Source organism: Boleophthalmus pectinirostris, unplaced genomic scaffold (genome assembly GCF_026225935.1).
Source record: "Boleophthalmus pectinirostris isolate CB_2022bp ecotype Guang Dong unplaced genomic scaffold, ASM2622593v1 HiC_scaffold_10, whole genome shotgun sequence".
NCBI lineage: Eukaryota > Metazoa > Chordata > Actinopteri > Gobiiformes > Gobiidae > Boleophthalmus > Boleophthalmus pectinirostris.
The window spans coordinates 13565876-13583942 of record NW_026570971.1 but is presented as its reverse complement, the minus strand read 5'-3'; the positions used below and the strand labels follow the sequence as shown (position 1 = coordinate 13583942).

The following is an 18067-nucleotide window of genomic DNA, read 5'->3' as shown; positions in this document are numbered from 1 at the left end:
CTGAATGGATATAAACCATACTTTACCAGGCATTACAAAAGCTTTGAAGCAACATACACTAAGTATTTACAAACTGATTCTGCCCCGCACAAAATAGAAGGCAGTCAAATAAACACATAACACAATAATGCACAGGTCCAGGCTGCACTACTGCAAGTCTATGCTTGTCTCTTTTATTCAGTAAACCACATTCCTACACTACTGTCTGTAGGAATAGAACGCCAAATGAGAAGGGGAGACAAATGTTCAATAATGGTCGCTCACGTCATCTTTACAAAACCCAACAGGCTTGCACCTCCACCTGACAGCTGCCGGCACAGATGGACCAACACAAGGGCGGATCTTGAATAAGGAAAAGGGAAGTTAGCCGTGCTCCTGTCAGTCAACATCACTCTGAAAGGTCAAGCGGGACGGGAGATGGCTAACGTAGCTACATTGTCCAGTCGCTATTGGGTGTTTCCGTGTCTTGCTATGACACCTGGCCCTTCAGCATCCTGCCTCACTTCCTGCACTGCAGCCAGATGTTGCTCTACAGGTCTGTATGGCGCTTCGTGGTTTGTAAGTGACTTCCTCGCAGCATGAGCTCACCGGTGCCCTCTCTGCCTGCAGATCAAGGGGAGGAACGCTCTGTGCGTTTGATGTCATCATTAGGAACTTCAAGGCTAGGCTGATGCACAGAGGAAGGATTCCCCGCCTTGTTCAACGTGACCCGGGAGCAATTTGGGAGACCTCTGCCAAGTTTACATGGAGCACATTTAGACAGACATATGGGAAATGTTTGAGGTATTGAAGAATAGACATGCAGTTTTAATTACAATGTTGATGGTGGTGAAGACAATGCAGCTGCTGAAAAAACTGAATGAACACTTATACCACAATATGACCAATCTAACCAGACAACAATGACTATTGCATATACATATTATATAGAAGCTTTGGTCATTTTTTTTATAAAATTTTATGAAGGTGTTGTCTGCTACTGACCCACTGGACTATGTTCTGATCAGTCTTTCCAGAGTTTCAGAGTAAGACAGACTCTTTTTTAGTACTGGTTGCCTGATGTGTAACTGGTTGCCCACAGCTTGCGTATCTTGGACAGATTATACTACATGGTTTGGCATAAGAAAATAAACAACCTGGTATGACTTTTTACATAGAAAAGAGCTTGAGTGCTGTGGTCAGAGTGTCTGAAATTTATTAAATAAAGGGATATAAAATAAAGGATTAAAGGATCATTTCTACAAATATATTTTAATGTACTGAACTCTCCCTGCACATAGTCAGCTGATGTTATGCTAAAACCTTTTTGACAGAAACTCCATGATGGGATCTGACTTTGTTCATCTTCTTCCCATTAAAAAGGAAAATGCCTATGTCACAATCATGTACACATTCTATAAAGAGTTAAACTAAGAAGTAAAATCAGGCTGTCAGTTTGCTGTCTGTTACATAAGGCGAATGACTTTGTTTAGTACAAGACATCTTTTTCATGGTCCAAACATATGCTTGATAATTATATTCAAAGAGAAACAATCTTCTCTTATGCATCGACAAATCTCTGTCCAAACACTTGATCAAAGGCTATCTTTATGTCTGATAGCAAAATGGGCCTCTAACATGGACATAAAGCCACTGGCACTGTCCATAAGCCTATTTATCATTCATTTCATATGGACTGAGAGCAATTAGAGCTAAGCTCCACCGCATGTGAGGAAATTACATATCACGCAGATAGCCAAGAAAACACAACACTTCCAAATGTGTTGCAAAAGTATAGCTTGGCACTAGCTGTGTGCAGTATCATTATCACTGTATTGCAACAGAAAAATATTAATTGTTGAAATGTTAGACACCGTGAGATGGGCTCATCCAAGGAGAGGGAGATGAGGCGGTTTGGAAGTAACAGCACGGCATTAAGCGTATGATCTGAATGGACTGTATCCTCTGGTATATACAAAGGCTTTCAATGGGTTTAATATACAACATTTTAGGTTTTCTTAAACCATCTGAATGTTGAAGTCAACTATGTGTCCCAGAAAGTCAAAACAAGCTAAAAAGCCTCTTTTCCACTGGCACGGTTTGCTTGGAAGCAGATCTGTTTGATGCAGCTCCCTCCAACTGAGCTGCATTTCCATGCTCCGGGTCCAGGGGCAGAACTCTGCTACATAAGACACATATGATGTCACTCAAACATTACAGTTGTTTTCTTAATAAATCAAATCTAAATTGAAGACCGATTTCAGCAATTCAGTAAAGGATGTAGTTACTCCAAGTTTGTGGCACTGTGATACGTGGCTAAAGCTAGACACTAAACTACTTCTGGTTGACTGCTATTATAAAAAATTTGTCTGTTTAGTTATTTTAACAACGCCTGGAGCCACACAGTACCACTGAACCCACTGGGAGCTAGTACCCTCTTGGGTCTATTTTAGACTCCTCAAATGGGGCAGTACAGTTTACTTTAGATAGTGGAGACACTTGCAAACCGCACTGATCCACTCCAAAGTAAACTAATGGAAATAAGGTTAGAGTCAAAAAGGCAAGGCATTGGATCATCCAAAATAAATAAATAAATAAATAAATAAAATGTGTTGTTATCACCCCCTGCAGTTATCACCCCCACTTTTAAAATCATATATTCACATTTTCATACACTTGGCTTTATTGATCTATCCCTGAGTAAATATACTCTTGGCGACCTAGGTATTATCTTGCCAATCCACCTTTTCTATATGCTCTAGTATACTCTCCCAAAAAAGATAAACTTCTCTGCATTCCCAAATAGCATGCAAAAGTATCAGGAGCCAAGTGACATTTCCAGCAACTGTAATTCACCATGATCCCCATTCTTTTGAGTTTAGATGGGGTACGTTCCATGTAATATTAATATTTTAGGACAATAAATTTGGTGTTTACTTTACTATGTGCTGTTGATCTTTGTTTGTATCAGGTATCTGCAGATATCAGAAAATACTCACATTGTCGTGTCAGGACTGAAAAAGCTGAACTGGCATAGCACCATTATTAAACAGGAGTGTTTTTTTTTATAGCGCTCCACAAAGATTTATCTGATAAACCTGTTCCTAAACATTCACATGCTTTTCAATGCCCTGACCCAGATCTGCAGAGACTGTTTATATCTGCACCATCCTCAGCCCACTAACACTGTTTATGTGGAGCCCCTTACTGTAATGAATAGACCGCTGCTCATTCATTTACGACTAGCTTGGTCCCAATGGTGCTATCACTAATTTCTGTCACTGCAAATATCCACATGAGAAGAAGTATTTTTGTCAGAACACAATAATGAATTTCAGATGGACAAAGTGTGCCAAAATAGTTTTAAAAAATGTCCCAGGAAAGGTTCTTTTTAGTGGCTTCTTAGCACTCACAGTTCTACCTTGGCAAAACCTGTTTTTCATTTAGATGTGTTTGAGATGACCAAATCTGTATCCACATCTAATGGCTGGGGTTGATGGCATAAAGCAGCCGGAGCACAAAATAGACTGATATAAAAGATGTGGGCCGGGAGTTGGATGGAGCCACATGGCAGAGAACTGAAAAAGTCTAAACAACTGAACAGAAGAATTTGGCAAGAAATTTCAGGTTTGGGCCACATCGATCCGAGATTTGTCACTTGCCTGTTGCGTTTCTATACAACCTGGAGCAAGCAGCGCTGTTTTAAAGAAATTAACTTGGACCCATACATTCACAACTAATCAACAAATGCTTATTTTTCCCAGTGAAGAAAATGGACTCATTCTTTTTATTTAAACAAAATGTTTAATGGTTCCATTTACCTCTTTCCAGAGGGATGTCTTGGCCAAAAATCTGTGTTACATAAGCACTGCACATAATTAGGGTAATTTGAAGGCTACTTGGTAAATAGAAAACTCAATGATGGTTATCAAAGTGAAGTGTAAATACAAGTTTGAACACATCAATTTAATTTACAGGGAGAGTGGTGGATTATTGTACATTTTGAAGTCATCAGCGGTCTAACTAATGTGAACAGCCAAGTCATGAAAAAAAAAAGGGCAAACAGCAGCTGAAACAAAGACAACTTTGTACTTCTCAATCATTGCAAACAAGCTCTGGCAACAAAAGAGGCAAAGATTTATGGGCATATTTGTGACATTTACTTTGAGAAGATGGAGCACTGAGCTCGACGTGAGGGGTACAAACAGTTTGTGGAGGCAACAAAGCACCTTGGACCAGTGCCAATAGTCCAGCTTTTAAGCCCGTAAGTCCTTTAAAGCTTTCCCAACATGTGGCAGAGTTTGATCTGAACTGAGGGGGTCGGCAGATTAGAATAAACCATAAGAAAATATACTATTAAAATGTAACAAAAAGAGGTTTGCACAATGGAACAAAAACATGTGAAATGTGATAACTACGAGGAAAGCCATGTTAATTTGATAAGACTTTTCCATACTCAATTAACTCTGTTGTTTGCAAACTAAATATTTAACTTATTTCGAAAATGCATAACCCTGAAACATATTCTGTTTTAGTCAGTTAAGCTGCTTAAGTCTTTTCAATAAACATATAGTCATCTATTTTGAAATTGATGGTGTTTATACATTTTATGGTTTGTTTGCAAGGCTTTCTGTACCATATGTGGATAGTTGATGTTTGGGTGTGTAACACCTTTTTTCTGTCTTGCAGTGTGACTTGTGATGAAAAAAAAGATATATATAAATTACTTATTATGTCTACAGTGCTTGTTTAGTAATTGTATAACTGTCCCATCTTAAGGACTTAGTTTAAACAATTAGAATTGTATTCTATTGTATTTATACAGTGGTCACATCTCCAGATATTAAAATTATGCATGTTCAAAGCTTTTTTAGAAAGTTGAATTTTATAAAAATATGAATATAATAATTATTTCTTTGAATACGCCAAATGCCAAATCTTTTCTTCGTGTATAAATATCAAATGAGCTCCCACTAGCTTTTGTGTCCTTTTAAATATGTTTTTTACTTTAGATTTTAAGTGTAAAATTTAACATGCTGTTTTACTAAACTTAACATGTCAAACATATGCCAACACATTTAATAATTATGACTTTATGATTTAAGAAAAGTGATTAAGTTACAGTGCAGAAAAGAAAATGCATATAAAAATATTTAGTTTATTTTTGGAGGATGAAACATTATTCAGAACTTCATTTAAAATGGACATGATCAAGTCCCAATACCCATGTACAGATATTCAACCAGGCACTTATTTATTTGTACGTACGAGGCTTGGTTTTATATCATTACAATTATGTGGCAATAATCAACCCATAACCTTACATGTGTTTAATAAGATGTTTTGTGGCTGTAAACGCTCTAACAGCTGGTGGTGAACATTTCCCAGGCTGCACTTACAGACAGAGGAAGGGGAGCGCAGACGGTTAACGCGGGTCCCTGGAGGAGATATTCAAGAACATTAGCACAGACACACACACTTGACTCTTGTTCTTGTTTGGCTAGTCAAAGCCCAACAGTGTTATGAATCTTCCAGACATTACGCCTGATGAAGCTCACATAAGAAAACAGTTTTCAGATTAGCCGTAGATGCTATCAGTGTGATTGGCTCTGATGCCTGTTGCCAAGAATGATTTCTACAGTTCAGAATTTGGTTTTGCCAAAAAAAAAAAAAAAAAAGTTATTACTGATTATTGATAAGGGACTGATTATTAATTGGAAATATAAGGTCTATTTTGTTTTAATTAGGAGGGAACTGTTGGCTCCAAAGAGGTTGAGGTGAAGAGTTTAACCATTGTATATGGTGACTGTTAAAAGTGTTCATGTTTTCTGCTGGGTTTTCATTTGTATGAACATTGAGAGATGCTTGGTTACAGCCAAAATGGCACACTGTGTAGCAAGGTATCAAATAGGGTCTTCCTTTAATGGCAACAGCAGCTATAATGCTCAGATTAGTATTAAAGGACATTAGTAATACTTTTTAACTAGAAGTTTTCAGTACATATATAGAAAAAGTCTAACATTAAGAGGCACAGCTCCCTCCCAACTACTTTGTCAGGCATGTTCTGCAGTGGTGTTAATAGCATATTGTGGTCAGATATCTCCTCTGTATTACTGACTACCAAGCTCTCCCTGTACCACTCGCAATCAATCAAATGACTCGCAAATGAAGCTTGATCCATAAACCAATGAAAATAAAATCCATTCCATATCAAATTTTTAGTATGTTTCTGTTGTGCTCGTCATAGCAACAAATGCTGGGACCGGGTTGTGGTAAAGTGGTCAAGGGTTGATTGGAAAACCAAAATAGCTTGACACAAACCTTTGTCACTTTAACAACAGACCTTAAATTATAGCTTTTAGAAAGTGTTTAATCTCAGTAATAACTACTCCAATCTCCACAGTATTGGCCATTCTCACGATTTGTTTCGCAAGCTAATTTGGTGTTTAGTCTTTTTACAGGAGCAACGGAAAGGCAACGCTAAGGATAGCTGAGGACACAGAAGTAGGCGGCAATATGTGAATGTGTCTAAAATGTGAAGGCATATTATTGGAATTATGGAACGAATTCAAACATCTAACCATTTCAGAAAAAAAAGGTAATGGTAAAATGGTTATACCCGTGATTTATAGAAGCAATATTAACTGGAATATAAAGAAACTGTTGTATTCCCCAAAGCTTCATGAGACTGATGCTTTAACATTTTATTCTCATTACATAATAATTCTTGTTTTCAATCAAAGAAATGCGCAATACCTTTCCACAGAAATAAATGTGACGCACATGAAACTTTTTTCCCTTCTAAAACAGACAAGTTTGACTAATGCACTTTGTACATGGGTGCAAAGGGCCAAACATCAGTGAACAATTAAGGGCAGGTCGCTCTTTGATAGCATCTCTCATTATGACTGGGATAATTGTGGGCCCTGGCAATGTATTTCCCCTTGAGAAAACCTGGGTGTGTGAAGGCTTTATTGGGACAGCGGCTACGGAGGCTGCATTAAATCATGGTTTCTCTGTATCTTACAGGAATCTTCTGGTAGCAGCCAGTGACAGGGTGAAATGAATTACTGTGAACTAGGATTGTATTGGAACATTTATTTGTCCCTCTAGGGAGATGTTAATATTAGAGCAACAACTTCACATTCAAATAGAGAAAAGAAGCATGGATTTTGGATTTAGTAAAGACTGTTTTATGGATCAGTTTAAATGCTGCTCAGACCAATGAAGAGATGAAATTCCACTCACATTCATTTGTAGAACTTCCTATATAGCCTGCATGGAAACTGATTAGGTGTAAGTACAACCTTGGTTTTAAGACTGTGTGATTATAACAACCAACTGCCTTCATCATGGTAAAATCCGTCTCCAGGGGACATATACTACAGCCAACCTGTCTGCCTCTGCCTCTGTTAACTTACCACTCTGATGATTAACTCGAGTCTGGATGAAAACTAAGCTGTGTGGTTGTTGTGGTTCAAGAGCTCGAACCAAAACGCCTAGAGACGTGGTGAGACAAGAAGCCATTGAGTCCTCTCCAGATTTCTGTGTTTTTCTGTTGTTTCTCTGATCATTCACTTAGTACAACACCACGAGACAAGTCAGCAGGAAGAGCTGTTAGGAAGTGCTGAGTGAGAGCCCAGGGCTGGTCAGTGTCGAGAGTCAGACTGCTCTGTCAGAGTTTAAAGAGATCTGAAAAGAGCTCTGGCTTCATCTGTTGTTTAAAGAAGCTATGTTACTGTTTAAAGAACTACTAATTCAAAGCCCAACCAAAATAATTACTGCAGAAGATGCTTGGAATTAAAAAGCCAATGAAGCCATACTCCTTTGATCAAACTCAAACCATCAAACACGACACAGTATTTCCTTTTCGGATTTAATTTTTTTACTTACCTTTATAAATAATTCAGCCAGAACTTTAAATGATGACTATAAACTGACTGTATAAGAAATACATTTTATGCTCGGTGCAGGATTTCAGTTTTGAGTTAATTGCTGTTTTGAGCTTCAACTTCGTCAGCCTCCACATTTGAAACCAAAAGGAAACCACACATCCTGACGTGATAAGTTTTTGGTCCAATCCTGGTCCAATCCAATCCTAATTCATGCTTTCAGCACCGTGCCTCATATCTGCGCAAAATACCTGACTGATGGTGTCTCCATGTGTGTGTACTCCAGGGGGCACACCGCAGTGTATTGTGGGATTGGCTTTTTAGCAACTGCTGTTCAGTCCCCCCAACAGCTGCAAGTGCGCAGGGCCGTCTGATGAGGAGGATTTGGCTAGCCGCACTTAGCCCACTGGCATACTGTATTTCAGATTTGGATGGCTCATGACGAAGAGTGAGCTCTCTATGGTTCTTTGTTCCCACTGACCTATAAGGAAGCCAGATACACTTGGGATTCATTTGGCTCTGCATTTGTGAGGAATATCAAGTAGTATGACCACTTATACTAACTGACAAATGATTATTATGGTGTAGGGCAGACTAACCTTAGCTTGGCAGCAAAAGGGTTCACCTGAGGACATTCATCAACCATATCTGAGTCTGCACTTTGTCAGCCTGGTCTTTAACTAGTGGTAGTAGTACCACACAGTAAAGTCTCACTAAAGTTTATGTTCATTCTAAGATCAATAGGGAAAGAGGTATCACAAGCTATTTGTTTTGGTAATGTAGCTAGTTCAAAAGTCTCCAAATATTTTGTGGACAGGCCTTGGGGTTTAACCTCTCAGTTCTTATTTAACAAGGCTTTTTCAGGCTTCATTTGTTTTGGTAACATCCAAAAAGGGAGTCTCGACATTGAATGTAGACATGCCTTCCTCCTGGACCACCACGCTGGGATAGCTTTCCTAGGCATTTCTGAATAATATAACCTTAAGAACACATATCCGATCAAATTCCAGAGCATCAAGTGTATTATGAAATGCAGAGCTACTGTGGGATGCTTTAACTCTAAGATCCCTTCTGCTGATTTATGAGGGACTTGTTGAGTGGATTTCCATTCGTCCTGTCAGTGTTTGTGACGGTATTTTATTCTAGCTCTGAACATGATATCTGAGTCCTGTTGAACTACCATTATTGCAAGAACAAGATCCAACCATGCAGCAGGTACAAGGTGTGAGGTCACCTAAAGGATTGTGACAGCCGCTTCTGTCCACTGCTGCAGGTGGGAGTGAAAGGACCCAGTGATCCATGATTAACATGGAGAACTCCCCCTATGACCACAGTTTCCTCTGAGAAATGGCTGTGCGGCTGTGCGTAAAGCCTTGAGTCAACAAGCCGCAGAACCACCAGCATTAGTCACCAGCGCAATGGAGGGGCCAAGAGAAGTTATGCTGTTGATGCATAGAAAGTGTCTCATATGATCATATGTTCCAAGGTGGAACATGTAATTTTAACAAATTTGGAGCTAACAAAGTCAGTCAATTTTAACAATTGCCTTTCTGGAAACACTGATTTCCACTGAAAAAATTGCGCAGTAGACTACATAACAGAAGAGCAAGATAAAATAGGAAACATACAGCCTATGTTGAGGACACAGACATTAATATAAGTGTTGAATTCAAGTCCATTGTGTGCTATAGTTCAAAATGAGATCCATCCACCTTGTCTGAATAAAGCTGCATTACAAAGTCATCAACACGTTGGGCATCAAATACATGAGGATGGCACAGGCTGACCTCTGAAAAGTAGACCAATGCAAAGTTCCCCCACTGCCTACCTCAAAGACAGGAGATGTTTGTATATGCTGCATGCCACAAAATACTTGCTTGAGGGCTTCATATTTTGTTTTGCAATTTAGTATTGTACAAACAAGATTTAGTATTGTATGAACAAGACTCACTAATGAAAACCACTAATAAATCCAGTTTATCTATCCACTATGATGTAGCTGTCTTCTCAGTGATGACCTGTCCAGGGTGCTCCCACATCCTGCTCTCTCCTGCTGTTTCCTGTTCTGATGTCCAAGCCCATGGCTCTGTGTGATACCACTGTTGGGCTGTTTTGGCTCATGAACCAGTGGCCCTGACCTCTAAACTGGGAGCTCCAGGACCACGCCAGCACCGAGGAACCTCAGCACAGGAAGCAATGGGTTACACTCTACCGCAAAGTCAGCAAAGGAAGCATGCTCACTTTATAGAATACATTCAAATGTCTATTCCCTTAATGGAGCAGTACAGCCAGCTGAAATGGACTGTATCCTGTCATTAGTGAAAACAGTGGTTGCTATAGAGCTTGAAGGTTTCAGGCTGACTTGTACATTAAAATGTGAAATTATTGTTTACCTAATATCAGCAAATATGATATTTCTAGAAAGTGAATGAATGGCTTGATCTTATATTAATGTGCTTATTGCATGCATGGGCTTGCTTTTTACTTTTGACCAATCATATGCAACCTTAAATGCTTTTGTTTTGCAAATATTGTAAAAGACAGACAAATACTGTAAAAGACCGTTGAAGTGAAGAAGTGCTAGTTTAGCCCACTGCTAATTCAAAGCTCTTGTCACAGAAACAAACTGTGTTCTATGTGGGGGAGAACGGGGTCAGGGAGGGACACGATTACAGTGCACTTGCTGCTAAGCTGATGCAAGAATGGCCAGAAAGTTCACTGTAGTCACAAGGACAAATGAGTTACAGATATGTGATATAATTTCCATCACCTGTGCGTGCTACACAAGGACAAAAGAGCACCAACAGCAATGCTTTGAAATCAGCTTATGTCGTCATGAAATATTGCAAATGTGCAAATTATGTCATTACAACACATCTGTGCATCCTTCCACTGATGTGAAACAATACAGAACAGCACAGAAACAGCCCACAGCACAAAAACAAGGCCAGTGATGAACACACACAAAAGAATACAACAGACAGGCTTCATCCTTATTGGCCAATTTAGTTATTAAATATTATCTCTACTTGCAATTATTCTATTATGCACAGTTCACAGTAAAAAATAAATAATCATCCTATTGATAAAAGTAGCCTACATTTTACCACACTGTCATTTAAATACATAGCCTATATATTTGTGACAAACTTTTTATTAAAAACAATCTGAAAAGTCCTATTATTGGTTGAAAGCAACATGTTACAATTATCTGACACATTTTATTCCAATGTTGTGCAGATCTATTCACAACATCATCCACTTCAGTGTCATGTCTTTCTCTCTTTGACTGATGTCTTTTTATTACTGACATTCTTTTTTTTTTGGTCTTTATTGAATTATATCTTGTTCTTGGCGCTGTTTGACAGGTTGTGTCAGTAGCAGGGTGCAGCTAACATAACAATTGATCTGTTCTAAGACAGACATATAGGGCTCCTCACACCTTTGTCTGCAGGGGAGTAGCTGGTGACTAAGTTCAACATGTTTGGAGCTGCCTTTGCTCCCTGGGTGGAGACAAGCCAGGATCAGAGTGATCTAATGAAGCCAGGGCGCATGGACTCCCCGTGCCTTAATTGAAATTTGGCATCAGCTTCCTCTCTCTCTCTCACTGACCTCACTTTGCTTGGGCTTTCTGACGCTTTGGAAACCTCAGTCTGACACATGAAACCAGGACTTGTATCCGAAGGGAGGCATTGTCCAGCCCTAAAGATTATTCTGGGCTGAGAGAATGGAGCATCAGCAAAGATTCCAAATGTAATCATACATAAATGTATTATGCTCCTTATGTTCTGTAGTTGGTTATGCATAGATTTACACTGGCAGTAAATCAAACTTGGGGTGTCCTGGGTATGTCCTTGACTCTAGGTGTAAAACCAAAGTAGGTATCAGTGTATCTAACCCTACACAACCTCAGGGGACCTCACCGGATGTCCATGGAACTCCTCCCAGCTGATACTGGTCATGACCTTATGACCTACAGGACTGCTCAGTCTGTGATAATATAAGGATAGGGTCAGAGCAGCTAACAAGCACTGATAAAATGTGATGAACGCAACACTACTGACCAGCCAATGAAAATTATATTCTGCACCAAGAAAAATAACTTATCTTTATATTTTGAGCATTAGTCAGCTTTAGAAAAATACAGCAAAGACAGTCACAGCAGGGGCATGCATGACTCAAAATACTGTCTGCCTTTTTACAGTCTTCAACCTGTGGCCATCTATTTCCACTTGACCCAGATCGGTGAGTCAGCTTACAAATATGTCCTGTGAAGAACAAAGCCAGCATGTGCAAAGCAACTGTGCAGCCTCAGAGGTCTTGTATTGATTAGACAATTCACTATGATTCGCAGATAATTGTTTTGGGAAAGCGGATGTATAAAACCTTTTAAGAAGCATCTGCCAAAACATTTAGCAGGATATCACAGGGCTACCACAAACAGCCAGACAGGTTAGCCAAAAAACAGCGGCAAGAGAGAAAAAATGACATAAGCCAGTGAAAAATTAGCACAAGCTGCACCATAAATGTCGGGTGTAATTGTGACTGCTATAGTGTTGTGGGGAAGAGAAATTGTCCAGATGACAAACTGGCCGCAGATTGCTGAATGACCTCAGTGCCCGAGAAATTATGGCACTTAAACCAAAAAAAAAACACAACAAGGCCAAACCCAAATCAGAAAGAAATTTGACAATGCAATTTTATTTCTCTACAAGCAATAATAGACAATGAACATGCACCCTGCTTCATGAAGATGTAGTAACCCACATTGTTAAACAAAAAGAGAGTTTGTCACAAGGTTAGAACAGAAGTAATTCTGAGAACTTCAGGCAAGAAACAATTAAGCTTTTTTATTCATACAATCAAGAGAATTTACCCAATGCGTCAACCAAAAACTCAAGAAAAAAGCTTGATTCAATTGCATTTATTCCACTAGATCAAAAGCGCCATTAAGGCTTTCTAATGGATAATATATTTGCACTGTTTCCACAACACAGCCTAATTTGTGTCTGCTAAATCCAGTTATATTTTCCTATACTTTAACAAATTACCCTAATGCTTTTTGAGCATGACAGCAGATTACGCCAAAAGTGCTATACTGTGTATTTGTGTGATTTGGAGAGTTAAGCATCATTCTGGTTTGATTTATTTAAGTAAAGATATACATAAGAGAGCTTAAAGTAAGTCAGTAGTCAAAACAATTGCTTCAATTTAAGAGGTTTAATTTGATAAAACTTTCTCTAATAAAAATCTAAAATTTGGGCAGCTGCCAATTCTTCTAATTAAATATTTTAGTGGTTTTATATTTGGTTTAGTCCTGATATTTTTTGTGGTGAACACCATAAATTACTTTCTTTTGTCAGATAATGGTCAGGTAAAGGTTCTTTTGTCTCTCTTCCTAATGCATATTGGTGCAGTTTGGGACCCACACGGTTCCTGCAACAATTTTAAAGCAGTAAAATCATGTGTGCTGTTACTTTGACCTCGGAGCATCGTGGGCATGGGTTTGGGGTAGGTGCAGGTCTGTGGAGAGTCTATTTTACCCTGACACTGCAGCAGTATAGAGTGGTTTAAAGGTGATTAGACAAATACGCACCACAGTGCAGTGGTCAAATATGCATCACAGTGATAGGTGATATGCAGCTTTTTACACTCAATCAGGGCTCCAGATTTACTTTGGGGACAACCCTATAACCATCGTAAAACCCAGACTAAGCCACCCAAAACAGATTTTCTTCCCTTTCTTGCCTTAGTGCCTTTTCTTTACTAAATCATGATATATCAAGTATGAGTAATAAGCAAAAAATATATAATTTTCTCCCATTTTAAGTTTATTATAATTAGATTATAATTTGTTCATTTTGTAATAAATACATTATTTCCTGAGCTTATTTGATCTGTAGATCACTGGTTAAAAGCATTTAATTTATTTTTTTGACTGCAATTATATTATTGATGATTTTTATTTGTGGATTGGTCTTACATGCTTACATGAGCTGTGTTAGCAGAGCCTCTGTCCTTAGCATGGATAAGAGTTTTAATTAGCAGAAAAGACAGATAATGTTTTGAAAGAAGCAAACTGAGTGAAACTGTGATGGAGAGGGAGGGGGCTGTGTCCACCCCAGATCTTGCTGAATCCAGTAACTGAGCTCACCACCATAAATATGGTGTTGGCATCTGTAAAAAAGTTAACTGAACACAGCCTCAAAGATGAAGGTTACATCCGCTCTGCACTCTTAAATAATGCAGGCTTGGGGACAGGTGTATTTCATGAAGAGCCCTTTTATGTTTCATTGTCAAATGGTTGCAGAGTTAACATTTAATTAGCTAGTGATACATGATAATGGAATTTTGAACCAATACCAATAGCCGATAATTTGAAGATATGAGTCACTGATAATCAGTAAAGTAAAACCAATAATTAGGGCTGGTCGATAGGGAAAAACAAAGAATCAAATTTTTTCCCCCCATATTGATCGCTATCGATTTTCTATATTGATTTTCTTCCAGCTTATTGAAAACAAAGATAGGCTATAAGATAGACATAAATAGCAGAGCATCAGGATCACTACAGTGTAGGTCTACAATGGCCTACTGCAAAGTGACTATAGTGGCTGTATACACAGTACTAGACCTGCATTGATATGTAAAAGGAATGTGAAAAGAGGTGTGAATGGTCCGCATTTATAAATTTATAAATATAATTAATTACCAGAACACACACACATTTACAATACCAGCTATGGGCTAAGCGGTAGTTTACTTATTTTGCTGGCGGACTGGAATGTCATGCAAAAATGCCATGAGGCCTACCTACTGTCTTTAAATACGACAGTAAAGAGGCAAAATAACAGTAAATTTAGCCTAAATAACCCCAATTTAAAATCCAATAGAGTAAAATCTAAGTTTTATAATCAGCTGAAGATTTCCAGTGAATTTTTTTGGCATCTCCAAAGCCCCTTTTATCAGTTTCATATCAGATCCAAAAAATTCCATATTGTTTGTGCCCTAGTCTGATAATTCCAGAGAAACCCACATTTAAAGTTTGGAATTAGTTTGTACAATATAGACAACTCAAAAACATTAAAGGAACACTTTGGAAATGCATCAGATCTCAATGTGAAAAAAAAAGTTATATATCTACACAAATATGGACAGGGCAATGTCTTAGGAACAAAAGGACGCCACTTCTTTCAATGGAAGTGAACAACAGGTGCACTAGAGTGGCAACAATGAGACAGCCCCTAAAATAGGAGTTGTTTTGCATGTGGAGGTCACTTCAAGATTCTCCCTCTTGGTTTGGTCTTTTGGCTGGTTTTCCACTAGTGCTGGCTTTGGCAAGAGTGACCCTACACTGATGCAGTCGGTCCTGGGTTCCTCCTGATGCATGATAATGTCCAGCAAGGGTCTGCAGGAAGCACCTGGAGGATGAAGGGATTGATACAACTGAACAGCCTTCAAGATCACCTGACTTAAACCCAACAGAACACCTCTGGGATATTATGTTAGGGTCTATCAGACGGTGCCAGGTTGCTCTTCAGACTCTGCAGGAGCTCAGTTATGCCCTTACACAGATTTGGGAGGACTGCTCACAAGACAACATCCGTCATCTCATTAGGAGCACGCCACAACGTTGTCAAACATGCAAACGAGCACAAGATATTAAGAAGCATTCTGAGTTGCAGAAATTTACATTTAGCAAAATGGACTGCCACATCATTATTTCACTTTAATTTGAAGTTTGTCTACAAAATAAAGCTCTCTGTAGGCTGACATTTTTATTTCCATTAAAAGTAGAGCATTTTTTTTCATATTGAGATCTGATGTGTTTTCAAAGTGTTGTGAGCCACCTGTATCTCCTTTCCCGTGTTGTGGGGCTGGTACAAAGCTATTTTGCTAAAATATCTTTCCTCCAAACTTAAAAGAAGCCTGTATATGTAAACATGTGTCCTCTGCTCTCTGCTCTGACCCGGGGCTGCTCTGTGTGTGTGGCTGGAGCAGAGAAGTCAGGGCTCAGTGTGGCGTGCCCTATACAGTCTCTGGCACTGAGGGAGAAAACCTTGGTGGAAAAGCAATGTATTTTGGCAATCTGTGAACAATGTTATTATCTGAATTATCATGTGACATCATATTTGCCATTATCGGCCGATAATTATAGGTGACCAATATTATGTATTCCTAAAATTAAGCATTGCTTTTTAACCAATTGGCTATCTTATTTTTGACATAAATGGCTACATAACAAAATTAATAGTAAGCATTGGCCCATTAACTGTAATCAGCAGGTCTGAGTCCCTTTACATCGGCATTAGTATCTACTCTAAAAAAACATTGTATAGTCTAGTCTCAAGCCCTGCTACACTAGTACATGAGCACAGATTGAGTCACTTACGTGGAGTGGGTGGGCTGTTTGCTGGTGGCAGGTCGTGGGGTCTGGCTCCTGGTACTATCACTGGCCTGTCTGTCACTGGGCCGTCTCTGTGGTTGGTCCCTGTGAAAAGGATTGGTCCCAGGTTGCACTCTTCTCAAGGCCCCTCTGTCGCGGATGTACACCTGCTCCGGGGCCACCTCTTCACAGCGGGGCCCCTGGAAGCCTGAGCGACACACACAGGTATGAGGCCGGCTGCAGGAGCCACGGTTCTGGCAGGGGGGCTGACAGTCAGCTGCAACAAGAGCACACATGGAGATCCAGTTTACAGCAGGTCACAGAGAAGCATGGACCCTCTGTGAGGCAGCAGGTAGCACAAATGGATTTGCCTGATTTCAACACAAGCTGATTTTTCAACTTATTCAATCATTGGATCATTTGTTTCATTTGTCATGCTTTTTGCCCATTTCATGCAACAGAGTGCCTGAAGGAGCTCTCAGATTGAATTTCTATTGAGTCTTTAAGAGAAGAGTTTAGACTACATGTAGATGTTCACCCATAGTAAACCCTGATCCAGTTACTCTGTTAAGTTAGGCTCATAACACAGGAACTTATAGCCTTGTGCTCTTTGTGATCACCTAGAAATACCTTGTGTCACCACTCTAGAATGCAGCACGATCAGCACACAAAGTAATAAAGGAAATAGTCATAAAAAGAGTGCATGGGAAAAACTGTAAAGGGAATGCCAGCTGAGAATACCTGACAGTATATCAGAGAGACTTTTAGGAGCTGTAACTTTATTTGAAAAAGAAAACTATCTGAAAGAGCTTACTGTATTTGAAAGATAGATGTATGCATAATATTTATCATAGTCTACAAACACACCGATCTGAGGTCATGTTGTGGTCATGGAAAAATAATCGTTGTCATTAGCAGCCAGGCCCCTCCATGCTCCCATCACTGCCCGGATAGTTTTAGTACTTAAAGACTTGTGGCACGCAATTGAAAGCAAACAAACCTTCAATCTTATGACAAACCTGTATGTGGTGTACGGCATGGGCGATTTATGGCACTGTCCATCCACAGTAAATCAGGCCAGCGTGCTTTGGTGGCTAAAGCAAACACTGGCCTTCAGTCAACAGCCGAGGAATGCTATTGACACAGATGCCGCGGACACTGACAGATTGGGAGCACCATCTCAACACCACAGCACTTACAGGGGCCAAGCATGTTCTAATAGGGCCCTACCTGTAGCACACTTCCTGTAACTGTCAGACCAAGGGCCACCGCCGTGTAGCTTTCTGACATGCCTGGACCACATGTGCTGTTCATGCAGTGACATGAACCCCCCCAGCTAGCGCATGTAATGAAAGACAATGTGACATTAAGTTGGAGTCAGACCACTGACATTTTATTTAGCAATTCCAATTTAAGCTCCATTCATTATAGCTGTGGCATTTAGCAGACTGTGGTATGAAATAATTAACAAAACCTGAATTATATAAACCAGATGATCATTTTACTGCTAAAGCTTAAATTAGAAACTGTGTTTCAATTTAAATAACCACTTTTTGATGAAGTACACACATTTGAAGAAAAGCGGCTGTACGTTTAAACTTTGGTATGAGATCTGGATTTTCCACCATGGCTTAAAATAGGGATTGAGGTCTGTTTGGCTAAAATATAAATACATCATGGTGCAGAAGTACTGGTTGGCCCTGTGCCACTGCCATGTCCCAGATCTGCTCAAACTCAAGTGATGAAGCTGTGAATCACCCAGGCCAAAGACTCAAGTGACATGATGCTGTGCGTTCAAATGTGAAAAAGT

At 39.4% G+C, this 18067-nt stretch overlaps 1 protein-coding gene across 1 annotated transcript in view; it reads right to left on the bottom strand.

The window, feature by feature from the left end:
• LOC110155442 (latent-transforming growth factor beta-binding protein 2) overlaps positions 1 to 18067 on the bottom strand; it is an 85746-nt gene that overhangs the window by 51415 nt on the left and 16264 nt on the right. The window contains exon 3 of the mRNA XM_055156850.1: positions 16264 to 16534. Within this exon, the coding sequence (XP_055012825.1) occupies positions 16264 to 16534 (271 nt within the window). The remainder of the gene's footprint in view (positions 1 to 16263; positions 16535 to 18067) is intronic.